Source organism: Triplophysa dalaica, chromosome 15 (genome assembly GCF_015846415.1).
Source record: "Triplophysa dalaica isolate WHDGS20190420 chromosome 15, ASM1584641v1, whole genome shotgun sequence".
Lineage (NCBI taxonomy): Eukaryota > Metazoa > Chordata > Actinopteri > Cypriniformes > Nemacheilidae > Triplophysa > Triplophysa dalaica.
In genome coordinates this window covers 9,972,169-9,999,241 of record NC_079556.1, presented here as the reverse complement: position 1 = coordinate 9,999,241, position 27,073 = coordinate 9,972,169, and the positions used below count along the sequence as shown (strand labels likewise).

The window sequence follows — 27,073 nt, the reverse complement described above, 5'->3', positions numbered from 1 at the left end:
CTGTAGGTAAAATTTAAGAGGAATTGAGGAACTATTTATAATGTAGAATAACAATAATGTCCGTAACAATAAAGAACAACTGATTATGTCTTCGGCTGTATTTTTTATCTTGTCTCTTGGCAGAATATAGTCTGGCTTTTTTGTACCCCTCCACTTGACAATTATTATTTCCATTCATAAGCTTAAACTAAATTCACTGCTTTTCAGCATAAGAACTTCTTTTGTTAATGACACACTGTGGGATTGAAGCTCGGCACAAGGCATGGTAAAAACAGATAAAATCATTACCTCTCAAATAGTCTCTTCTCTGTCGGAAAGCGCTTTCTTTTCTTCTAAAATATAGGCTTTAGAATTCCATTTTTCTTAGAGCTAATGTGAATTTTACTGCCTCTAATTTTTGATTCGAGTGTGGTCTGGAATAAAAATCCACCATCTGACAATTGAATTTATAGATAGTTGTGAATATTGCAGGTTTGGATTAATAGAGTCATAGAATTTCAAAGAGCAGGCGAAAAAGAGTACGCTAATAACTTTCAGTCAGAGTTATAGAGCAGGGTGTCTCCCGTTGAGAGTCTTAAGAGCACCACTTTAAAGCATAAGGGGTCCCTTCAATGCAGGGCCCCCTTTCTCTTTTTTTAGCCACCGTTTTGACTCTGTTGCTCTCTCTGGGTTTCTCAGCCATCACACAAAACCAGTTTGTCTCTCTTACCCTAAATAGAAGGAGAGGTTATGTTGTGGGTATAAACAGCTTCTGGTGCCTGTGTTTTCACTGATTTTAACCGGCTTTACACTGTGTATAAATACACAACATGCATCCTTGACATTACTGGAATGTTCTGGAATATTTCTGTGGCCCTCAGCACACTCAAGACACCTGTCTATGAGCGTGCGTGAGTGTGTGTGCGTATCGGTGATGCATCAGTAGAAGTGTAATAGGAGCTTTTTAATAATCGATCGCCTCTCACTGCAATACAAAGAAACAGGTGCGTTGACTCAGCACATTTTGCTCTGAGCTTTTATGCCAGAACGCATTAAGGTTGAACGTTCACCTATTCTTAAACCTCCAATTATGCATCTTTTTATTTTACCTCGTAGATCATTTATTCAAAAGCATAAGTAAAGTTATTTATGTAAAGTGTGTATGTCTGCACCACGTCCAGATTGCAAAAATAGTGACTGTTTTGAAACCGATAGTCCCGCCCCAAACTCACACTATTGGATGAGCCAGTGTTCATGGGAAAATCAGCCTACGAATGACTTTGCCTATTAAACTGGGACGGCAAAATACATTTTACGCACCTCATATTTAAAACCGGTTTATAATGCTAAAATAATGATCTATGTAAGTGTCAAAAATAGAATTCTTTAAAGATATTTGTTTGATATTTGTAACCCTTAGAGTTATAAGGTGATCTGGTTTCTTTTAAAGTCTCTCTCTTACTCATTCGCTCGCTCACTCCCTCGCTTTATGGGCCTCAGAAGAAGTCATCTTTTACAAGCTGACCGGATTTTAGAGCCCTCATTTAGAAGCGGGCTTCCTTAATTAAAAAGACCTTTGTGTGGTCCTTCACACTGGCCATTTTATTTGTCCCCCTTCATCTCCATGTTAAAACGGTCCGATATGTCAATATAAATCCTCCGTGATTTTCATTCTTTCTATATAATCACTTTGTTTCTCCACCTATTTCACATTTTAACACTAGTGGGGAGAAAATAGAGTCCATTTGTCCGTGTGCTTGCGTGTGTGGCGATTGTTTGAAATCACAACCCCCGAAGACCTTTAAGGTTTTTAGAGAAACAAACACAATCACATTGTGCTGAATGTAGATATTCAGGAGCGGTTAATTGGCGGAGCTTTACTGAAGTGCCGACCTCCACCCCCACTACACCCACAGGGCCCAGCGCAGGGTCTTCACGATTGTTGACAGGGAAATAGTTAATCCACTCTTGCAGGCCTTGAAGGCTCCTGTAAGACAGAGCAGAGATATCTATTAATTACAGCTCTCATTAATAGGCCGCTCTCTCAGGGCTGTGTGGGGGGGTGGAGTGACTGGGAGAGCTCAAACTAAATGGGTTGGTGGTATTGAGCGATGTGGGGCGGGGTGGTGGGCCTGCTCTTTTGTCTAGCTTTGAAGTGTCTCTGCTTTTGGCTGTGTGGGTGTCTGTTTGTGTTACTGGATTGATACTGGATGTTTGCGTTTTTCTGCCTGTTTTTTTCTATTTGTCGATGCGTGTGTGCAAGTGTGTGGCCATGGGCTAGGATGATGGAACTGCTTTGCGCCTCCGTACTGATTACAGTCATGTAGAACAAGTTGATATTGACTGGAGAGTGAGTGATGGCGCTGGGCTGTGCACGCTGTCCCTCTCCCTTCTGCCCTGCGGACGCTCGTCTGTCATGGTGCATTTGATCACCGGATCCCACCTCTTGATTCACAATCTCAGGATATGGCTTTTAGCACTTTTTTGTAAAGATTTCCCATTTGAGTGATGCAGAGAAATGGCATGGTATATTTATGGAACCTAGAAGTGAACGTTTTTTGTTAACTTTTTGTTGTTGGTTTTAAAATTTCTGTAGCTCGAGAGCTTTTGTTTAATTCTAGACAAGGTAAAAAATGTATCATGACACCATGATTAAAAAATAATGTCCTATCTGTGGTTTTGTTCTTTAATTTAATTCATTTGTATTTGATTTTATGTATCCATATATAGTGTATTTATGTTTTATTATTATTTTTATTTTTAATATAAAATATATAAATTGCTATTATATATTTGAATATACCGTGTATGCATTTGAAGGTCAGTTCAACTTCCAGCGGTCAAATATTGGCCCCTAAAAAGAGCCAATCTTTTCTTACTAAATACATTTCTTAGAAAAATTAGAAAAGACTTATTTCAGTTGTATATCAAATAAGTTGTGTCTGCTGTATTTGTTGTATACTGTATATGTCCATATGGCTTTATAAAAAAAAGATAAATAAATCTAGATGTCCAAAATCATTAAAGCAACATCTGTAGCTATAACAACTAACAGCATAACTGAGTCGCTTGTGCCACATTTCTTTCGAGTTCAATTGCCTGCACAGTATACTAGAGTAGCAGTGTTAGCTCTCCTCCTTACAGCCATGCAGATATACAACCACTCAGACACTTTAGTGAGACCCAGGGGACTGTGGTACGCCGGCTCTCATATGGCTCTCCTCTTATGTTTCCTCACAGAGAAGTCATTAACATGTTAAAAAAATGCATTTCTGAATTCACAATCAGGAGCTTTTTTTAGCTGAATGTTCTTCTTAAGGCTGAAGTGGACCCATGTGCAGAATGGAGGTCTACGATTCTGTAGCCACTAGGGGTTTATGTCTCAATAACTCAGACACATTGAGCAGTCTACAGGCATTACATTTTAAGGCTGCACATTCTTGAAGATAATAATTCACAGTTGGGTATATTCAGTTGTGACTAACAGAATCTCCTATATTCCTCTTTGTCCTGCAGGCTGCTCTGCAGAATGTCCAGCAAGGACCGCCACATTGAGTCGAGTTGCCCCTCCTACATCAAGACGGAACCTTCCAGCCCCGCCTCACTGACAGACAGCGTAAATCACCACAGCCCCGGCGGCTCTTCAGACGCCAGCGGTAGCTACAGCTCAACAATGAACGGCCATCAGAACGGTTTGGACTCGCCCACTCTTTACGGCCCAACAGGTGCACTGGGCCCCAACGGGGCCGGAGCCAAACGCTATGAGGACTGTTCCAGCACCATCGCAGAGGACTCACAGATCAAATGCGAGTACATGCTCAACTCTATGCCCAAGCGTCTGTGTCTGGTGTGTGGGGATATCGCGTCTGGCTACCACTACGGCGTTGCCTCCTGCGAGGCCTGCAAGGCCTTTTTCAAGAGGACCATTCAAGGTTGGCTTTTACCCTTCCTTAGCTAAAACTTAGATAGGTTGATTTCAAATGTAAGAGAGTCAAAAACACATAGCGCCAGGATCAAGGGGGGACTATTTTGCATTATTAGTTGACTTTATTTGCAACCAAGAAATACATTGTTAGTTCTTTAAAATGGAAATCAATGAAGGTTCGCAACAATTAAATATACAAAAAGGCAGATATTAATCTGGCCTGAACACAGTCTAGAGATTCTAAAGGTGAAAATTTGACATATTGGTATGTTTCATCCCATTAGCCAATAAAACTCTTGGCAATTTCCAAAAACAAACCATCCAGCTGGACATTTATTGACTTCCAGACTGGCTGTTTTTGAGGAGGGAGTAGAGAAGAGTGCAGGGGTGTCAGGACTGTGGTTCGACTCGGGGTGCTGGGAAAGGCTGTGGCTCGGGCGCCATGGCCACTCAGATCACTGGCAGCTGGCATTCTGGTGGCACTGCTCCAATGCCACCTGACAACCTGCATCTATCATCTCCCAATTGAGCCACTCACAGCCAGGCAGTGGCAAAATATAGGTTGGGGACACAGAGAATACGACAGCCCAAGTCCAAAAGATTCTCCCAAAGTCGTTTCCTACCGCATAAACATACGAGAAGCTGTAGCATAAGGTCAGTCCAAGGTCATGTGTTGCCATGCTCTGGTAATGAGCTCTATTGGCACTGCAACCGATGAATGATTGAAGTCTAGTGTTTGTATGAAGATAGGCATTGCAAGAAAGTGCCTGGGACATTTTATATCTTGTTTGAAACCTCTCGGCTGGCACTTGAGTGATAGACAATGGACATTGCACTAATCGACTGCCACCTAACTCAAATCACATCACTCTATTCTCTCGGTTAACACACACACACATAGTCCTCCTTTCCATTGTGTTGATAACCTGGCCACAGCTCTCAAGCCATTGGCATTCAGCTGCTAGATGGAAAGCACCTACATTATATTAGATTGGCAAGGATTTTTCTCCCCCTAAACATTCCCAGTCGGTTAAGACCACTCAACCCCCTCAGCTCTCATGAGAATCGACCAGCACCTCTATACGCATCCCCATTCCACACACCTCCCAAGTCCTCACAATCCGAAGACCCTAATGGTTTCTGGAGATTACCTGACTAATGAATATTGGTGCTCAGTTTAATGGACATGCATACTTTAAATACTGTTTCCTGTTGAATTAGCAGTCTTGAGCATTTAGCCCCCCTGCTCGGGCTGCTAATCTGCTTTTTAATGAGGAAACATCAGTTCACAGAAGAGAAGTCAATACAAATCAGTGTTTACAAAGTCTGATTAACTCTGAAATATTTCATCAGTGTGGAGGTCCCAGACGGGCCCTATGTTAATTGCATGAGTGTGTGTGTGAGAGAAAGCGTTTAAGCACAAGAAGTGTGTGTGTGTGCTTTTGGTTGTTGTATAGCACAAATTCTTTCTATAAACTGAGAATTTGCTCTGCCACAACCTGTTCCAACCCCTAATTCACAACATTATAAATTGTTCTGTCTGGCAAGACGTTCTTATAACCCAGCCAAAAAAACTTTATATCGTGCCAGTTTATTCATCAGATTTATTTCTTACCTTTACTAAATCACAATGCTCAATAAATACATTTTTCAAGCTAACAAGAGGCTGTCTACTTCACAAAGGGTTGCAGCAGAAGACTCATGCCTTTCTTTGTATGGTAGACTGGCAGATGAGGGGCAGAGATTGAAAGTTCACTCAAAGGTGAATTGTGACCTGCAGGGTCTTTGTGTAGGCTCGGTTAGGTCCAGTTTTCCAGTCTCCTTGACACTCCAGCTTTGCACAGCTCCATGACACACGACCTCTGAGAAGAGCCAGTAGCGCTTTCCTGCATCACGTCTTAATCTCTGTGACACACATATGCAGAAATTAATGGATGTCATTACTGTGTTTCAGTCTGTGCAGCTGAATTGACAATTTCACTAAGTTTTCAGCTGTGATTTGGGTTTAACCTGACTGAAAATTCACTCCCAATTCTAAAATCAGGAACTGTGCATTAGCTATTCACAAGACTGCCAGTAGACTTGGAACTGATACAAGAGTGAGCTAACATGTCTATTTATCATCCGAGTGGGCAGGAAAATATTTTTTGTTCCATAGTGCAGCTTTGAACATTAACCCTTCTTGTTGGATCTTGTGTTTACATTGATATTTCTGACAACGTACTACAATGCGGTTTTGGTTTGCAGTCATTAAACACTCTCTGTTCCTTCTCTCTACATGCCTTGCCACAGGAAACATCGAGTACAGCTGCCCGGCCACCAATGAATGTGAGATCACCAAACGCAGAAGGAAGTCCTGCCAAGCCTGCCGCTTTATGAAGTGTCTGACTGTTGGCATGATGCGAGAAGGTGAGTGACAAAGAGGGAATAGAGGAAACACTGCTAGGAAGACCAGTATATGTCGAGTTTGGCATGATGGTGTTCATAAATGGCTGTTTAACCTGGCAAAGAGCTTTTCTTGTTCAGCCATTATAAACAGTATACCCATTCTAATTCGCACCATGGCAATTCATCTAGTCTGGTCTTATCAGCAAGGAGGGAATTAAAAGTCGAGAATTGTATTGTTTGATCAACTGTGCTCCACACTTCAGCGCTCACAGAAATCAAACAGGTTAGTTTGTGAAAAAAGAGAGAAGAAAAAAGTAGAACAGGTCTGCAATGAAGTCAAGGTTGAAACTGAAGGGCCAGTTGGCCTCAGGTCCACTCACAGTTAGCCAAACACCATCTTTTGTCTCAGCCTCCAGGCCCAGTTCTAACTAACAAGACTGGTTATTATTTAGAGAGCTGGCCTGTAAGGCATGTTCTCAGAGGTCTGCCAAATGGACAAGTAGTTATTTTCAAACCGCCATTCTCCTGTGGAAACGCAAGCACTGGCTCTCCGGGCTTTCCCTGCTTTGATGTTAAAAGTTTACAGAGGAGCTGCCTCAACTAGCCTTTAACCTTCACACAGGGAAAAAGTCATTTCTGATATCTTCAGCAGCAAAAACACACAACGCAGTTCTGCACCTCTCAGCTCTCTTGTTTCCTCGCTTCTCATCCAGGCAGACAGGAAATGTTTTGTCTGCCTCCGAAAGAATTGGCGTCATAGGTAGGATAAGAGAGAGAATGAGTGGTAGGCTCTGCTTCTGTCACTCACGGCATAGGTTCACAGGATACGCAGGTGTGCATGTGACAGTGACAGCCCTCATAGGCTCAATGTAAAGCCAGGGGCAAATCAACATGAGGTCTGTGTGTGCGTGTGTGTATGTGGGGAAACAAACACCTTCCCCCTTGAAGTCATGATCAGGTAGACTGCACCTTATTCACAAAGACACAAGACCAGACACACATACAAAGCCTGCAGCCAACCTGCCTTCTGTGGTCCTGAGTGGTCAGCTCACATTATACCAAAACAACATAGCTGCAGAGCAACAGCAGGCGTAGTTGCCCCACAGGTCTGCATTTATTTGCGCTGTGTGTGTGTTTGTTTGTGAGAGAGCGATAGGCATGCATTCTAACATACACAATTTGCATGCATGTTTTTTGGTTGTGTCATGTGGCTTTTTGTGTGAAACGTCTACTTTTCATGTTCTCAGTCTTTTTCTCTCGCACTAACACACACACAGCAATTTCATTCAATGCTATTGTTGCCCTGTGCAGGGACATTTGCCTACACGGCCGGTGTCGCTGACAGGTAGGTAATTGATAAGTAGAGGCCTCTTTTCAGAAAGGTCTGAGGGATGTAGTTGCATGTTTGATATGGCATCTTCTCCCATGAGCACCCAGACAAATAGCCACCTTTTGTTCTTGCTGCTAGCCACCCATACACACATATATCAAAATGGCACCCAATGGCACAACCATTTGTTGTAAAGTGCTTGAATTTAATACAGAAGTCCCCCTCTACATATGAATAAGGGTCATTTGTAAAATTGATGCATCAATTTTCTTATTTTTCCCCAAAACATGTTTGCATTACAGACAAAGAACGTTAAAAACCCATGTGGAAATACAATTCAACTTCATACCTATTTATATAAAATATTTGAATTGCTTTTGTTTCACTGGTGAGTTCCCTCCTGGGTTGTTTGAGTAAAACATTATGCCAACATTGTTGACTTCGTGTTTTTTTGTATTTGCAGCACTTTAGTAGCTACATTTGAAAGTTAGGTGCTTGCATGTAGTTTTTTACAGCAATTTTAGGCAGATTTTACATTTCTATGATGAGGTCAAATCCAGATCTGTCATTAGTGTGTATGTGCGGGTTAGTTGTCAGTCGGCGTTAATTGTGGCTGGTTAGCTTTAGTGATGTACTGGATAAATCGACGTGTCAGTGTCCGTGCAGAGGCGCTGTTTGTTGTAGAGGTGGGTTAAGAGTAGTAGGGGAGGGGGTTGGGATGTTACCCATAGCCAGCAGCTTGCTTAAGGGGAAGATCTGTCTGAAATTAGCCCTGTCACCCCTGGGAGAGCTGAAGGTGGGGAGGGGATAAGTATTCCAGATAAAGAAAGGATTCTTCACAAAGATATGTAGTTTGGTATGGAACGGATCCACAGTGATGAAATCTTTTTTTACTTTTTCAAAACAGTGGTGCTGGTATTCGAGATCTGGAATCACTTTCAAGACTTTCAAGCATTTCCATTGACACACCATTTTGTAATATGTAAACAACACTTATCTAGAACCAAGTCCTGTTTCAGTGTTAAAGGATAGTTCATCCAAAAATTCTGTCATCATTTATTTCATACCTATTTAAATTACTTTGTTCAGATGAACACAAAAAAAGATATTTGGAAGAATGTTTGTAATTTTCAGTTCCGGGACATCATTGACTACCATATGTGTTAGGGGTTTTGATAAGATATCATATCTTATACATATGATATGTGTAAATACATATGATCTAAAAGCATATGATATAGCAACTTTAGTAAATTTCCTTGTGATGCAGTCAGTTTGAAGTTCATTAAACGTATAAATCAATTGTAAACAAAATATTTAATTTTGTGCAATATAACATATTAGTAGATAAAAAATGCCTGTGAATTAAATATGCGTCATGTTACCACATTTCCCATCCAACATAACAGGAAGCATGTAGTTTTGTGCAAACTATAGTTTTAAGTTGTTTTGAAAACTTTCGTAGATGTAAACATTATCAGTTCCTGGTTTTGATTCTGTACCAGCATCTACACCCTGTTGGTGGAAAAATGTGTTGCAAAGTAATATTTGTCCAGCTCACTATAAAAAACAACTAGTAAGATTTATAATTTATAACAAGTAATAATTTATTGTGTAGATTTGCGCAAAATGTGAAAAAAATTAAGTGCATTTTACCTAAAAAAACTCTGTAAATCCTATAATTGTTTTTACAGTGTATGGCAACTTACCACACGTACACACACATACGTATGCACAGAAAACGCCTCTCCACACTCATCTCTGTAAGAACAAACACTCGCCGTTGTAGTGAGATCTGTGTGCAGGTGCTCACCTCACGGACGCGCGCGCGCTCTAGCTGCAAGGAAATTGCTGCCTGCAGCCACGTCTCTGTCTGACCCTGGGGGCTAAACGCCTGCCGCGTCGCTACCTCCAGCCACCCAACTGTAAAATTATATCCACAGACAGTCAGAGAGACAGGGACGGGGTCTGACAGAGCGCTGGCCTGAGACCGCAGCCAGGAATCAGCGCTAACATGCCGGAGCTAAAGAACCCAGCGGAACGCAGCGTGAGGGGAACTCGAGCCGTACATCAGGACTGAAGAGTGCTTATTACACAACACTTAGAGAGATGCAGTTCGCAAACACTCACAGGAGAGCTGATGCATGCATTGAGGTGCACACAGCCCTTGTCACACACACACTTCACAAGTACTTCTTCACAATAATACCGTATTCTATTTAAAAAAGTGGTGCAAACAGGCACACACTCGTAAAAATGTACAAACAGTGTTTACATGCAGATGGAAAATGTGTGTGTTTATGTGGTGATGATGATGGTTTCTCTGACCCTTATCCCTCATGTCTACACAAAGAAACGTATTACAAGTTATCACTACATTAGTATAAATATAAGCAATTATATACAGCCATGGAAATAAATTCCAGTTTATCCTCAATCAACATGTTTGCGTGTATTGTGAACATGAATATGAACAGTTTTGCTTAGTAGTATTCAAGATATGTAAACATCTTTTTTTGTTATTTTGTTCTATTTGTTTTCTGGGATAAATGTTTTTATTAGTTGAAATATGACAAAAATAAGAAAAAAATATAGAAAAAAGTAATTTTAGTCTCTTGTATATTTAAAATCTAAACACTATATAATATAACTTTAATTACAAAACAGCATACAAAACAAAAGCATGTATGTCTGCATTCAGAGAGAAATGTCTCTCGTTTTTCTTCCTGCACACTGAATAAGTGAAAGAAGAAAATATGAGTGATGTGTCGATGCAGGTTGGCATTGATGGCATGCACCTCTCGAATATGTAACACCTAATTCCTGCACAAGGCAATTAGAGCTCGCCCAATTATTGTGCTGTGTTATAGAGAGAGCCTATCCTAAAGACTGGAGTTTGGATTCTGACAGCACTGACTCTCCCATCGCATTTCTCTGGGGACACGTGCAGCCATGGAAGCAAAATATCCAGACCTGCCTTTAGATATGAGTAGGCTAAAGTCTCTCTCTCTCTCTCTCTCTCTCTCTCTCTCTCTCTCTCTCTCTCTCTCTCTCTCTCTGTCTCACATACATACACACTGACATACATATAGAATGTGTGTGCTGCTTTTAGTCCGAGCAAGAGAGCAATTTAAAACTCAAAATCCTGCTTCATCGCATCAAATCCCTCTTAAAATTCCACCGGTTCTGTGTGACCAACTCTTCAGTGACAAACACCATACTGGCCACTGTCATGTTTATCATGGCTGACATAGAACATGTCAGAACCAAAAATCACAGAGGTCAGATACACTCGAGGCTCTCTCAGCCAAAATCACCTCATCAGCTGAACTAATGCAGATGGTTTAGGTCTAAATTCTTTATGATATTTAAAGTAAAGTGTGTGGTTTCTGAAATAGTAGAAGGAGCAAAAACAATTGAAGATTTTAGATTCAAAAGCCTTGAAGTGCAGCTAGATTTTTTTTGAGTTTTTATCAGGCTACTATGTTTAGGTTCAATGACATGTCCCCACTGCCATTAAAGTGAAAACTTTTAATACAAACATAAGAGCCTGATAAACATATTCATATGGAAAGAAAATTTTAGAAGACATTGGGTTAGGCTTTTGTGGTGGTTTTGTTTGGCAGACCAAATAAATTGCAATTCTATTTGGTTCGGAAATTGCACACTTTGTTTACTTAAGTGTTAGTTGAATATTTATTCATCATTTTTGACATTTTGAAATTGTCGAGTTAATGATGAATAAGGGAGTGCCAAATGATGTACCGACCGATCCAGAGAGCTACAAAGTCCTACCAAATCTCACCTTTTGCCTTTCCACAACACTTCTTTATGTCATCCATTTGTTACAATGTTCTTCACATTTTCCCTTTTCTTTTCCTCTTTCTTTCTGTAATGTCTCTCATTCCCTCTATTTCCCACTCATTTTCACACACTCCGCCCCTTCCGTGGCTGCCTCCCGCTTTCTCGCCCCTCTCCTCCTCTGACGGGGGGCATAAATCATTGCGCTGTCAGCGGGCGAGGCTCGCTGGATTATGCAATGCCGCCATTCATTTAGAGCCGGAGGAGAGGACCCGTCTGAGACCACCCTCCACCCACCATGTTCCCCCACTCTTGCCTCCCCAAAATAGAGAGCCATCGTCTTAAAGAGAGCTCTCTGGGGGGTGATATCATTATGCAGTCTTTTTCTCATTCCTTCTCCTTCTGTAGTTTGGCCTACTTTATTCCTAGATAGCGCCTCTGTCTGAGCTTCTAAATGTCAGCGTGGCGACTCTTTCTCACAGCTGGTTTGTTTTTATTCCAGAACGGAGGGTGCCTTGCACCTTTAGTTTGAGATGCGACCCATCTCCTCATTATAGAACAATACGTTGTCCATCTTCTTGCAAGTAAAGCATTACTAGAAAACTTGACTAATTTTGTTCTTGTGGTGTTAAGGCAACTAGACAGAAAAACTATTGGTAAAGCGTATTGATGATTAGAGCTATAGCTCTGTTCATTTTGTATTATCTTAAAGGGATAGGTAATGAACCGCGGTACCTGTTCGCTTCTATTGTATGGATACAAAACCAATGCAAATTATTTGGGTACCGCCATGGTTTGATTTCAAATGATCTTCTTTTGTGTTCTCCAGAAGCAAAAAGTCATACAGCTTTGAAATGAAAAGAGGAGGAGTAAATGATGACAGAATTTCCTTTTTGGCTGACCTGTCTCTTTAAGACAAACCAACATGTTTACATTATTATCTCAATTTTGATGCTTTTGACGGTCCAACTGATGACTGGAGAGTGCCCCTCAGCCGAAGACTTTCTCGTGAAGGAGAAATGTGGCACTGAAATGTGCACAGGAGACAGTCACGCTCTTCAGAACGAAGCCATTTGAATATCATGACAGGCTCATTATAGTGTCATAACTGACTGGCAGCCCTTGCTTGACAGCGCAAGTGATGTGTATCACATCACACACCTTTCTCCTACACTCAAAGCACGCTTCAGGGTTTGAGAGCTTGAGTGATCAGGTTGCTTCACCTGAAATAACCTTGCGCGGGCCATTCGGGAGCCATTCGACTACACTATTCATCGCACCTATTTGATAACCACTGACCATCCAGCTTCAAGTTGGGTCTGGAACTGAAACAGCTGGGTTAGTTAGCCTCCCTTCCCCCGATCTCACCCACCGCTCTCTTCCCTGACCCTCTCTTGCTATTTAGGAGATCCCCTCTGGCGCTGCCTAAAACGACACTCATAATTAGGGCATTATCTCCTCTTAATTGCTGAGAGGTTTGCCTTTTTTCTCGTGCGGGGAGAGAAAGGTCATCATTTCGCCTTCTCCACCTCCTCTGCATCATCGACAGAAGGCACAAGCTCAAATCCTGTACTTCTCGGCTCTCCCTTGCCACCGCTCTCCCCACCAATTCCACCCTTCAGGGAACGCGATTCGCAGATCCCTGTGTTCGCCTTGTTCCCTGGTGCTCTCCATCCCCAACTAAATGACATCTTTAGGCATTTGAGAAACCCGCAGGGATTGGTGGAATTCTCATGCTGAATCGGAGTCAGAATGAGCCTTGTTTGTTTGGAGCCCAGCCAGACAGGAAAGATTTTACATGCTGCTGACTTCGGAGGACTGCTCCCATCCTCCTTGCTTTACCTCTCTCGTGCATTTCCCAAACACTTGTGGGCAGAGGGACAGCTGGAGGTCTGCGCTCTATTCGTTATCCTCTCGGAGCACCGGGGCCACTTTGCTGACACTTTTATAGATTTAATAGATTTCTCCCAGAAGGCAGCTGCTTGGCACATCACTGGCTGGTATTTGGGTAATTAGATGCGTATACATACACGCATGCCCGCATGTACTTTATTCTTTCCTCAATCTCGCAAGCAAGGAAATGTGACCATATCACCATATGAACCCCAGTGATGGCACTTTGGTAAACAGCAGCGTGGTGTAGTGTCAGAGAGGATAGTCTGAAGTGCTCCCCGCAGAGCCCAGCAAATGCGCGTGCCGCTGTGAACGTGTACTTCCTCAGGCCTGGCAGACGCTCCTGAAGCGGAGGCCTTCGATTGAGCCCATGATTGAGTTGCTCAGAAATAGAGTCTGGACTGCTTCCAGCATTCGCCATGTCCCTCATCGCAAGCGTTTGCTGCCTGCTGCCCGCAATCCCGGAGAACGCCTCCGCTGGGATGCTCGTGCGGCCGCTCGTCTAGCACCTGCTGACCTTTTAATGGCTCTGTATGGGCTCTCGCAGCCGCACCAAAGCAGCAAATTCAAGCAGCTGCCCTGCTGTCATAACAATGCAACAGTAACGTGCCGTTTTGAATGATGTGGCTTAATCGGTGCTTCATACAGTGCAGTGGTCCATGGCCGCAGGCCGCAATTTGCCTACGCTGGCTATCTCGTACTGCTTTGTTTTTGTAATTTGTGACCAATTTTCTTACTGGGCTTTGCGATTTGTGACCAAATTTCCTTACTGGGCTTTACGTGCACATGAAGGCATCAGTCTGACTGGGCCTCAGGCTTGTCCGGTTCTGCGTCGCTGCCTGCAGACGGCAGAGTTTTTGCATAGGCAGACCATGCTGAGCCCACAGACTGTGCTTTTCCAGTCGGCCAGGCTGATTTGGTTGCAGGGCAGGGTCTAGAATTTGGCAGGGGCCTGATGCCCACACAGCTGGTGCACAGAGTTTGTCTTTATTTCTTTAAGTCAGGAAGCAGGCCAGTAGCATCACTACAACGTGATTGCAGTCGCTTGCCCTCACAATGCAGAGATCATCTGCACTTATTGGGAATAAACAACTTCTAAACACACACAGACTTTTGAGGCATGTGAGGGGGATGGAGAATCTAAATTTGGTCTTTGAGAGGCTAGATAATACCAATTAATGCACGGCAAGTGCTGACACATACTGTAGACGGGGTGGAAGTCACATGACTTGTATTCGTCCAAACACACATTCTGATGCTTCAATGCTTTTCACAACATGGATGCAGTGTTTTTACTTCCAAACGTCCAACGTTTAAAGCAAATGCACATCTTTGGCACCTGAAGATATTCCAAAGATCCTCTCTTGTAGCTAAGACATTCTGGAAATCCAAACCATGTCAGTTTGAATCTGGCAAACGTTTACACATTCACACGTCTTTGTTTCCAAGCCCCATCCATCATATGGCTCATCCATCATATAAATCTTGTAATGTGAATGGTTAACTAAATAATAGCATATTTGCTGCCATGTATTTTTATTTATAAGCACACAACGACACAACACAGCGTCTAATTAGCATGAATGTCACCATGTACAAAAGCAATTGTGTAATTTGCAGTAAAATAGGTCACAGGCTTTGAAACAAAGCATTATAAATGTATTTCTATTCAGAGGTGTGTTACCACAAGGCACATCACTACGCATCTGCTAATTTCTCATCCAAAAATAGTTTAGAAATGACCTGCTTAGTTTGATCCAGCATTTTAATCAATCAGAGATATCCCCATAGATCTGCCTGTTGTTGTCTATTGCTTTTTTACATTGTGTACCATCTATGGTAGACACTCACGTTGTGTTAGGATGTGGATTTCTTGCAGATACGTTTAATCTGAAAAGATTATAAAGGATCTGCAATAAATATCTTTTTTTGTATTTTAAAGTATTAGCACGGGAAAGAAACATCTGCACAATATGTGTGAGCAAGAAAAGCTCTCTGTGACAAGTGCACACACACACACACTTCCAGGACAAACACACTCCCACACAAGCGCTTACTAACAGTGAGTATTATCCTCTCCCTGTAACCCAGGCTGTCCAGCACAGAGCTGGTAAAACGGTGATATGACTGACAGACGAAGTTTCTTAAGAGGAGTGTATTTCAGAGGGTCATAGCCCCGTCAGTCAACCGTAAACCCACACCACACTTATAGTTCCTGTGTTTACCGCATCACCGTGTCTCCCCCCCCACACAGACACATACACACAAATATCACAGTCATAGACAACCAATGTTCAGTTCAACAAAAACTGGTAAATACTCTAAACCTGTACAATGAGTCAGTGCAACCTTCACTCCGTGCAAAGTTAATGTGAGCATATTGCATAGCATTTCATTTACTCATTGTATTTAAATTGCTGAGGGCTAATTAAATGGCAAAAGGCCTAATTGTACTGATGTTTTTAAATAGGTGCTGATGAAGTGAATTCAATGCGGGCAGAACAAAGAGCCAAACAGTAATCTATAGTGGGGCCCAAAACAATGATACAATTACCAAAACCTCTTATGTTTTGTCTTTTTCATTACAAAATGTACACTGAAAAAAATAGTTTGGTTACTTGTCCAATTTACTTAAATTAAACAAGTTAATTCAACACAATTTAAAATGTTCATGCCTTAATCCATTCAAGTTGGGACTACATGAATTATTAGTGTTGTGTTGACATAAAATTGATAGAACTGGGCAAAAGATTTCCAGTTCCCAGCATGCTTTGCGTAAGAATGCATTTGGAGCGTAGTTTTGTTAATTATTTGTTGTATTATGATAACTTCATATCTAAAATATCTAGATAAATAAAAATGTGACTTCAACTAAACATATTATATAAAATATAATAGAAATATAAACTTTTACATGAGTTTTAACAAACATAAATCAGGCAACTTGAACATAGATAAATATATGCTGGGTAAACATAACTTCTACATGTGCGACACATTTTGAGAATGTTTTAAAGCTCAGATATGTGTTTCGTTGGTATCAGGAGAACCTTTGTACTTAGAAGCTAACATGGTCAATCTCACAAATTTGCTTAGTTTTGTTTAGTGACCTACGAATGGTACACAAAGTACACATTTGAAAAATTTGTTTTACATAACCTTTAAATGTATTTTTTGGTTTAAATGAGGGGGAAACACAGTCTCCAACTATATCTGATTCATTCTCTTGGTTGTGTTTTCCAAATAAATAAACCCCCAGAAAAAGCATAGATCCTGGTTCTGTCGTTTGAAAGGTTGAATGAACAAACTGCCCACAGTGAAGCGCCAATTACCCACTCATCTCGCACTGACAGACATAAAGCAACCTGCAGGCGGTTAGCAGCCCCTCCCTCCTTCCTGCAACACCATCGGTTGTCCCCACTGCCCCATATTAACCAGTGTGGCCCCGCCCCCAGCGCCATCCTGTGCTCCAGCTCTCTCTCCACCGTCAGATGGAGACGGCCACCATTACCTCACTGCCTTACAGCCCTTCCGTTGTGACACCACCCAAATCAATCTTACATCTCTGATAGACTATGACCTGCCACACGACTCCTGTCAATTTGATGCTTGTAAATGTTTTTTGAGTTTTTTTTAAGTTGTGTACGTGCTGCTAAAAACAAGACTAGGATCATCTTAAAACCCAAAACGTAGCTAACTGGATTAAACAAGATTTTTTTTTAAGGTGTGAGTTGCAAATATGTGTGTGTGGTTTGTAGTTTAAGGCAGTTAGTCATTTAGCATTACTGACTGGAAGGACGTTTTCATTTCCATGTGTGGGTCAATAATGTTCCCCACACCCCATCATATACCACTGCTCAATGTCTAACCACCTACAAGCCCCCCACCCTCACCAGACACCCACCCACCGTCTCTTCTGATGATCTATCAGAAGCCCTCCATGCGATCACAGAGGCAGAAGGGAGTGCAAGCACAGCAGGGAACAGCGCGCCGTGTGAAAGTGTCGGAATGCAGCAGCGGAGGGCTCGGCCCGAGACACACGACTGATGAGACTTTAATTAGATCATTTAGAGGCGAGGAATTGTTCAGGCAGAGAGAGGCCTTGTTAATGCAGTCATACTGATCACTAAGTAGTTTTTTCCCCAGCACTGATTTTCCTTAGGTAATAACCCAAGCCCAGCTCATGCAAACACACACGGCAAAGACCATGAAAAACAGCCTTCGGTCGAGCTGGACTGAAAGGCTTTGAGGATTTTGCATTTCTATTGTTTGTGTTATAGGCAAACGTGTAGTTTGCTTTGAAAGATGGTTTAGCGAAAGTGGTTCCAATCTTTCAGGGGGAAATACAAATAAGATTAAATTAGATACTTGAAAATCTTGTTTCTAAAGCAAAATTCTGGAGATTAAACAATCAGCACAGATTAAAATATCTGCCATCATATAAGCCATACAAACATATCCGTTTCCCCAAAATATTTCAAAGAATGTAAAAAATCCAGAGCACTGGAGGCAAAAACAGGTTTTGTAGGCAGACCCAACCAAGCGTTGTTGAGACGTCGGGAAAGGAGAACACGGTCGCCACATCAGATCGCAAATTATATTGTACTTTGACAGATTCTAGCCTTGCTTTACAAGTGCAGTTACATCTCATTTGTCACTGTTTGATCTGTAAGTGTGGCTACAGGAAAGGAAGGCCCTCCATCTTACCAGCAATTTAATGGCCGGGAGACAGACGACGGCCGACAGCCACCTGCCCACAGACCGCACCGCTGATCTGTTCTCATTTACTCCACCATCAAGCCAGATGAAGGCATGAATCGCCTCCTTTTGATCCCACAACACCGGCCGCCACCTCCCCTGGCCGATATCTCACCCCTACACACGCGTTTCAACACCTCGATCTGCCTCCGCCATTAGATGTCTCATAGGATTAAACAGGGGCCCTCAAATGTCAACAGACATTTTTTTTCTTTTGTTGTATTACCATTGTCCACAAGAAATGAATCGATTTAATTGTATTTAAGCATTTGACATGACCCGAAAGTTTCCCTTTTTCTTTTTTTCCTTTAATGCAAACCCTGGTGTGTAAATGGTTATCGTAAGCTAGGTATAGTGGATCTGTCCTTTAATAAATAAACAAAAAAAGTATTTGACAGATGACTTTATCCAAAATGATTTAGAGTGGGATAATACATATTGAAGTAAAATACATATAATGGGAATACATTTTATAAAAAATTATACATAAGTGTACATGACATAAATTATAAAAAATATATTTATTATTTTATTATAAATAATATAATATAACCATTGTCATGATCATCATAAAGGGTTATAGGTCGTTTTTTTCTCTAGTCTGAAAAAAGACATGGGCCAAGGGGGGCATGTAGAGATGTTGAAAGGGTCTCAGTCCATTGTGTGGTGTTAATTCGCTCTGCTCTGCTTGCTCCTGGGCAGACGGTAGGCCTTGGTAAATTCAGTTTGAACACGGCACATTGTCTAAACATATCGGCCTGCCAATCAGTCACCCCGAGCCCTGATAAGAGCCGTCTTGTATTATTGAATCAACAATGGGGCGGCTCTGCCGGCAGGAAGATAACACGCGCTTATTTCTCTTTAAGTCTCGGCAGAAGAAAGCCGCTGTCCACATCCACCTCATATAACTGCCTCAATTACCATAAAAACCACCGCCGTTCCCAACCTCACACATGCCTCTGCTCTCCTACTGGAGTCCTGCACAGTCCCGGAGACGCGTGTGGATGAACGGGGCCATGAGATAGCGGTGTGTTTCCAATTATAAATTTCAACATTTCAATCATTTGGTTGACATTCCATCAGCGCTCGCCAATCCCCTAAAACTTCAATGTGTTTTATACCGGATGAAGGATGGTTCATGGGAAAACAGGGCTGTGATTCGATAACCAATAACATCTTTACACCGCTCCACTCGTGTGCCTTTTTATTTTTACTAAAGTTTTGTTTTTCGCGAGTACAAACAATTCAATTTGACCTATTTGACACGATTTCTCCAATGCACGCACTCGAGCACCAGACGCTTGATGGGGGAAATCCGATTGTGATCCAATCAGAAGCGATTCCGATATTGGCAGTAAGCAATATTCCTTCGGCCCAAAATGATCGCCGTTCATCACTCCCTCTATTAAGTCAGCCGAGCATTTGGCAGGTTAGCGACAAAGCCCCGTACGAGACGCAGCCAGCCACGACTGCAGTTTTTGTGCTGAAGTATCGTGCAAAATTTGACCACATCCGTCAATGCCCACTCGCTAGCTTCGGCCCACCAAAGTCACATGACTGTGACTATATTCTTTGTTTCTTACAGAGCCGTTCACAGAACCAGCTCTCTTTCTCACACGCTATTTTTCTTTCTCGTTTAAAGAAGAATCGAGAATGGACAGGCCATGACACAATAATTAAAGAAAGCCGATAGCTCAGTAATTCTCTCCTGTCTCGAAGCGGACAATGAGCAGGGATCCCCCTCTATATCTCTTTATTTTCTCAGTGCATCTCATTTTTCCCGGCTCCAAATCTGCTATGTGGTAGCCAAGCACCGGACACATTTCATTAAGATCACCCACTTCTGCTTTTCTTTTTAATATTTGAAGGCTCATTTGTTAAGTGGGAATGGTCTTTCTCCTTGTCGTCTTTCCCCCTTTTTGTGGGCTTTGGAAATATCATTTTCAATTTTTAATTTGATTCATTTAGATTAAAATCATTAATCAGCACTGAAAGTGAGTTAATTTTCTGGAAAATAAATGAGCTTGTTCGGATAGCTTTTTATTAAGTGAGAGGTGTGTGTGGAGGGGTGGGCGGTGATGAAGGAGGGTCTCTTTCAGGTACTATATTGGCCTAAATGACAGAGAGGAGGGGGAGAGCGTGATGGAGAGCTTTTTTTACTGTGTTTTGTGCTTGTATATGCCAATATTTCCTATTACATTTTTTAATTAAACTCATAAATTATTTTACACATGCACTCACCACTGTAAGTACTCAATTTTTACAAAGCACAATATTTAGTTAAATATTGTGTAACACTTTTATGAACATTCCGATTATAACCGAACAATTCCCAATTTCAATTGTTTGGTATTTATTTGGTTACATTTTTAAAATTGTATTTATGATTATGAAAGAACATTTCCCAAAACAAATAATTGTTTTTTAAATGGTGTATTGATAAATTGGAAACTAATTGCACATTTTTTGCAAATTAATTTGGAAATTTCAAAATTTTAAGACTAAACACAAAATCATTATTTAAAGCATTTTGCCTCTATAATGTGACACGAATAAAAGTAAAACCTTTTCAAACCTTTTCACTTCAATACTTTAATTGATGTTTGTTAATTTTAATGAATGACTACAAATACTTTTTTTCTTTTAGATAATTTTAATTGATATACTTTTCCACAATTAAGACTAAGAAAATGCTTTTAGAAAGTCACTTTTGATTTCATAGTAACCTGTAACCTGGCCATGATATTTCACTTCTTCACATTTGACACCTTTTTACAAGAATGTCATTCAGCTGTTTCGCTATTGGTTCTGTAGTAACACAGAATGAAAGCACTGAGAGGCATTTTTACAAGCAGCTCAAGGGTTCTAGTCATTCACATGCTTGTTATTCATGTAAACCCTCTCACCTGCGATCAGACGCCAGCCAAGGCCCTCAGCAGCCTCTGTGGAAACATGCACTCATGAGATTCATTTGATACCTGATGGTTTGACGTATGATGTGTCTTTTGGGAGACTGGAGGTCTTTTTTTGTTTCTTCGAAATGTGTCGTTGATTTGTGTCTGCCATTTAATCGAAATAAACTGCTAACCCCTTTTTATCCGAACACACAATGACACGTACTCCCACACTAAACCTGGCTTGTTTGTCAAGATGGTCACGTCTGTTTGCTTGCCGGTGGTCAGCACATTTTCAAAGGATGCAAATCCTTGTCAAGGGCTAAGCCGAGCGCAAGCGGAAATCTTTCACCACACAGTCCAAATTTCAAAGCCATCGTGTCCGATATTCCTGAATTTGAAGTGCCACTTTCAATATTTAGTTAGCTGGCCAATCGAAACGGAGGGTTATTCTCGGTTTGTTTGTTATTAGCTTTTTTCTGTTTGAAAATTTGAGCATTTCAAAGCGCAAGACAAATGCGGTCAATATTTGCTCCTTGAGGTAATTATGTTATGGGGAAACTCCAGGGGATGCGATTGTGCACGAGGGAGCAGGACGGAATTTAACAGGCTTAAACATTAGAAAATCAAATAGAAATACGCATTTTATGCATGAATGGCACCACAGAGTGCACTTGTCCCACAGCTTAGCGATCAACATTTACAGTGACATAGAAAATACATTTTCATTGGATTAGAAGGGAGATTCATACGACTGTGCGTTTCCCCCACCCCCTCTTCCTGTGCACTTTCTCTCCAGCCTCTCCATCCCATTGAAGATTTAATAATTCATTCTGTGTAGATCTCAGGGGATCTGGCAACCAGCAGTCCTGTTGCTCGCCCCTGTTCATTTGTTTGAGGCCTATTTGCATCTTGTGTGTAAACTCTGGTGATTGCAATTGGGATTTGCTTTTTTGCTCGGAATGAGGTTTCCCTCTCGCAGGGCTGGACTCGGCACTCAGGACACACATTGTTTTGCCCTCTGCCACGGGTCACAGTTTGTTCCACATAAAAGCTCACAGCATTAATAGAAAAGACTGGAAAGGTGGGCTGTTCCGAACAAGGAAACTCACTGCTGCTTCGGCAAAAACAATTCGGTCCCCCTTGGATTTTGCTGGAGTGAACCTGCGAGAACATTGGGAAAAGCATTTTCTTTTTCATACAGTTACTCATATTTTGATATATTTATGGCCTTCCTGTTAGTCTACTTTTAGAGACAAAGATTAAAACGATACCAAGGGTTCACCTAAAAACGAAAAATCTGTCTTCGTTTACTCACCCTCATGTCCTTTCAGAGACACATGACTATTTATTTCGTGAAAAATGAAGAGTTGCCAGCAATTAATGGCTGCCCCTAGTCAATCCTATTGCATTGTATGAAAAAAAAAACATTCAACAGTAAAAGCAACCCAACGGGAGTCCCTATCAGTAACAGAATATATATTAATACTCAAAAATGCATCAGAATGTAAAGCACAACAATGCATCAAAATGTAGATCAGATCAACATTCTCAAATTTTCCTTCGGTCAGTGTTTCATTTTCCTTCTTGATATACTGTTGATAGAAGTTCTATTCTGGTGTACACGTGGTCAGTTAGCTGGTTGTTCCTATATATATATTCAGCAGCGAGTAAACTATACTGTTTTGACGCATGGCACCTGTAAAAAGAGACCGAAATAACGGCACACGTTTGACGTTCCAGTGAACACTTAAGCCTTTGTTGAGTGGATATGGCATAGTGTTTATACGTGTCAGCTGCGATTAAATTTGGCTGCCGTATTTTCTCTGCAATGCCCCATCAGGACTGGCCAAAACAACAGTCTCCTTGCCTCTTTAATGTGTCTGCACGTGTGCTGTTCAATACTAGACGAGAACAGTTGTGATGCTGCATTCCCGACAACTCAGAATTGCTTTCACTTTTTGTCAGCTGCTTCTTACCGTGCTTGAATTGGCAAAAACAGAATTTTCTTGCCGAGTCATGGTTGTGTATACTGAATGAGTGAAATGATTTGAGGTTAAAAGTTGGGACTTTCGATTACAGCATTTCCACATGTGAATTCTTGACGTATTATTCCGTCAGTCAACGGACGTCAGAAGATGAATTAGTCTTTTTTTAAGCGGCGCACATTGCCGCTCGTTTGATTTGTGCAGACGCCTTGCAGGATTCCACGCCACCTATGAAATTCAAAACAAGCCTTGTAAGAAGTTTACAGTCATCTGTGGGTCCTAATAAAAGTGTTGGGGGTGTTTGGGGGGAGTGTGGGATAATTTAAAACAAGACGTCTATTTGTCATCTTAATTAAAACAGTAAAACTTTGTAATCTGCTGTGAATTTACAACACTGAAAAAATATTCCTTTTTACAATTTTTTTCTGGCTGTCTGCATGAAATCTGCAGCATTTAGTAAAGAGGAAAGTCAGATAAAATCCCTGTTCACAACAATGAATTTATTTATTAGCTTTGCATAACTTAAGGAATCTTTTGAAGAGGTAGTTAACCCAAAAATTAAATTCATGCACTGTCCATTTTCATGTCATTCCTCTTTTACACTAAAAGACGGAAGTGAATGGGGACTGTTAAATGTAAATGACTAGAGGTTGACCAGAGGTCATCAAGGTTAAAAAACTGTTTAACCAACAAATACATCATAATACTAATCCATACAACTTGTTATATTTCAAGTTTTATAAAGAACTAACAGAAAATCAATAAATCACATTAATATTATGAAGTGTTGCTTAGCAATCGTTAAGCTATACATAACTCCTTTTGAATTCAATTGAAGTAATACAGTCATACAAGCTTCAACGCTTTATTTTCTTTTTGGGGTGAACTATTTCTTTAACTATTATGTTTAAACACAAGTTTAAGGAAACCTAATGCATACACATAAAGGATTCGCTCTGTGTTAAGACTATAATATCGAAGTGGTTTTGCGGCGTACGCCCTAGCAATGTTATTCATCAAGATTATTCAGCGCCGGCCCATAGTAACGCCATCAAACAAACAATCGGCAGCTCTTTGTATCTACGCCTGTGTGAAACCCGACCCAGCGACACACCATGTGCAGTAGGCGCCTGCTTGCTTTACAGTCATGTGGCGATAAAAGGTCTATCAGCAGACAAATGTAGCGCTATTATGACCCTTCTGATGGTGTGAAGCCACACCGACCCTGTGTGGAGGGTAGCTATCACCCGGGGGTCAGCATCCCATAGCCGCATCTTGATCTTTACTATATATGAGACCCCACAAAGCTGGCCGCAAATAGGTAACGAAGGGTAACTGATTCCAGTGTTGTTTGTTTTGGAGCGTGTAAATCCTTGAACGCTGCTCCTTTAACTGTAGAGGTTTGTCTAATAATATTTATTTTTCCAGTGCATCTAAGAGGAGCTAGGTCTCAAGTGCCATGAAAAAGATTTGGTCTCATTCACTTATAATTGCATACGATTTTTTCTATTTTAAATGTATAATATTATAGAAATTATATTTTAAAAGTGTTATACATTTAAATAAATGTATCATTTGTTATTATTATTATTATTTGAAATATCTCTACTGTCTTTCTAAAACCTTGTATCTCCATATTTTGTCGTTTTAATTTTTTGCCATAAATCATTATTATTGGTCACCCTTTCAGAAATATCCAACCATTAAAAAGTGTTAAAAAAGTGCTTGTAAACTTTTCCTATTTCCAGAAAAGAATAGAATTTTGACATTGAGGTTTCGGAAGGACAGCAACGATATATAAAAATAATATAGATTTTTTTTGCATAAACATTTCGTTCTAACTTCTATCTTTAAATGTATTTTTTTTTAAGATTTGATTTAATGGTACCTCATTTGTGAACAATTTATTAACGTAGACCTGCATCAGACTGACTTGTTAAGCAGTTAGTTTACTAAAAACAAAATCCTTCTTCTTGTTCCAAAAAGACTCGACGAATCCAGCAACAGAGACATATATCTGACCACATTAACCTGCATCTCAGATCCAGGTTTTGTAGTGGAGATATAAGATGGCGCACAGGGCTGCAGGTTATGCTATTACAAGCATTTCTGTGGCAGCAGCGTAGCAGTGAATTAGCCCATTAAACCCTTCTGTCCAGGCACTGGAATCCGGTTTCCGCAGGGCCTTGTTAAGATGAGATGTTGTCAACGTGTGAGTGCCGTGTGTTGTTGCATATTTCGGGTGCTGGCATCAGTCATGCTATGCTCACAATGTGACATCTTTTAAAGACCTTTGATGCTTCTTGTGTGTGTGTGTGTGTGTTTGTGTTCCTTCTTGGAAATATAAGCAAATAGGGTCACAGATCTCGTTTTTGTCTTGCAGTCCAATATAATCAACATAATCAACAACTAGGTTAATTTACAAAAGCAAAATATGTGCATGTGCTCTGATGCAGAATACGTTCTAATGTGTACCCTAACAGTCAAAGTGAAAAATTTGCAGATACGTAATTGTTTCCGTATCCACTGCTTTAACATTTCAGTCGATGGTCCTGAATGCGAGAAAGGTGCATCTCATTGTTAAATAATTCAGAGAATGTCAAGCCCAGAAAGCCCAGCGGACGGGCGCATTGAGCGGCATTCAGATAAACGAGAATTCCAGCGTTTTAATTGTGAAACAAGGGACGGCCCACTGGGCCTTCATGTCCATTCCGTTCCCCTCCCGTACGCAACATGAAACGGGTCCTGGGCCACCTTTAAGTGGTTTCCACGGAAACCGCCCATCCCCTGGAGACGTTTGCATAATTAAATTAAGGGTCTTTTGTATGTCAATTAATTAAAAGCAGGGACAGGTCTTTAAAGGCCGCGCTCTCATCAGAATCAGAGGCTGAGATGGATGCATTCAAAATGTTTTCGCAACCGCCGCGCCTCTATAAATTACCTACCCATCACGCTTTATTTACGCTCCTCGTGCGGGGAAAATATCGACGCGAGCTTTGAATGATGTGGGGAGAATGCAGACGGGCGGTCTTTAACAATGCGGTGAGGTGCTTTACGTGGGTACTTTAGCACCCTCGCGCTCTCGAGACACATGCGGCTTGACTGTTAGTGTCCCCAGTAATTGTTGTCACCAACACTTTTGAGAGCGCGCTGCGGGAATGGCTCTTCGCTGTTTACCTGTTATTCTGTCGTGAGCTGAGTGCTCTAAAGGGACTCGAGACAATCACGTACGCGAGATGAGCAGGAGATGGGCAGGTGCGTGTCCGGATGTCACATGGCGAGAGAGAGTGTGCCCCTGTCTGTCAGCAGCTGGTCATCTCCTGTCCACATCCCTGAAATGGCCACTGACAGCTGCCGTGCCGTTGATGGCAAGTCCCCTCCCAGGGCTCTTAAAGTGACAGCGCGCTGCTTAAATGTCATCTGACTGCATTATAATGTTGTGTTTGTATGAAACCTAAATGTTTTTCCTGTTTTTCTCCCTTTTTTATCAGGCGTTCGACTGGATCGTGTGCGCGGAGGCAGACAGAAGTATAAACGCCGAATAGATGCAGAAAACAGCCCCTACCTGAACCCTCAGCTTACTTTGCCAGCTAAAAAGCCTTGTAAGCATCTTTATCAAATTGACTACATTTAAAATCTGTTTGTACTACGTTCAAAAATGTTTTTCTTTTATTGTATTGCGACTGGCCCATACAAGTACACACACTAATACGCACATATTTTATTGTTAACGCAACCTGTTTGATTACATAATACTGCACTTAAAATGATGAGCTGGGATGATGCTGGATGTGGCCATTTAACTGCTTTTGTGTCAGAATTAAGATTCCCTTTTTTCCCATCCAAAACATCTGTGTCAAAACTAAATGACACGAAATACAGAGTCCTTCACTAATATCTTACAGCGGCCTACCAACTTATTTACCTCGCTCCAGAAAATTGAAGACAAAATAAGACGGACAGAGATGTTGTGAATCGCCGAGTCAATCGACAGAGATGTTTGTGTGTGCGTGTGTTGGGAGAGAGACAGAGCAAGAGAGAGAGAGGTCTAATCCGGATTAAATCCAATCTGGCAATGACATCAAACCCACAATACCGAAGCTTCCGTGCTGCCAGA

At 41.3% G+C, this 27,073-nt stretch overlaps 1 protein-coding gene across 12 annotated transcripts in view; it reads left to right on the top strand.

Annotated features, from left to right (window-relative positions):
• esrrga (estrogen-related receptor gamma a) overlaps positions 1–27,073 on the top strand; it is a 144,394-nt gene that overhangs the window by 91,341 nt on the left and 25,980 nt on the right. For all 12 annotated transcript variants that reach the window (XM_056768325.1, XM_056768327.1, XM_056768330.1 and 9 more), the window contains 3 exons: positions 3,496–3,911; positions 6,197–6,313; positions 26,448–26,558. In XM_056768325.1, coding sequence (XP_056624303.1) covers positions 3,496–3,911; positions 6,197–6,313; positions 26,448–26,558 — 644 coding nt within the window. The remainder of the gene's footprint in view (positions 1–3,495; positions 3,912–6,196; positions 6,314–26,447; positions 26,559–27,073) is intronic.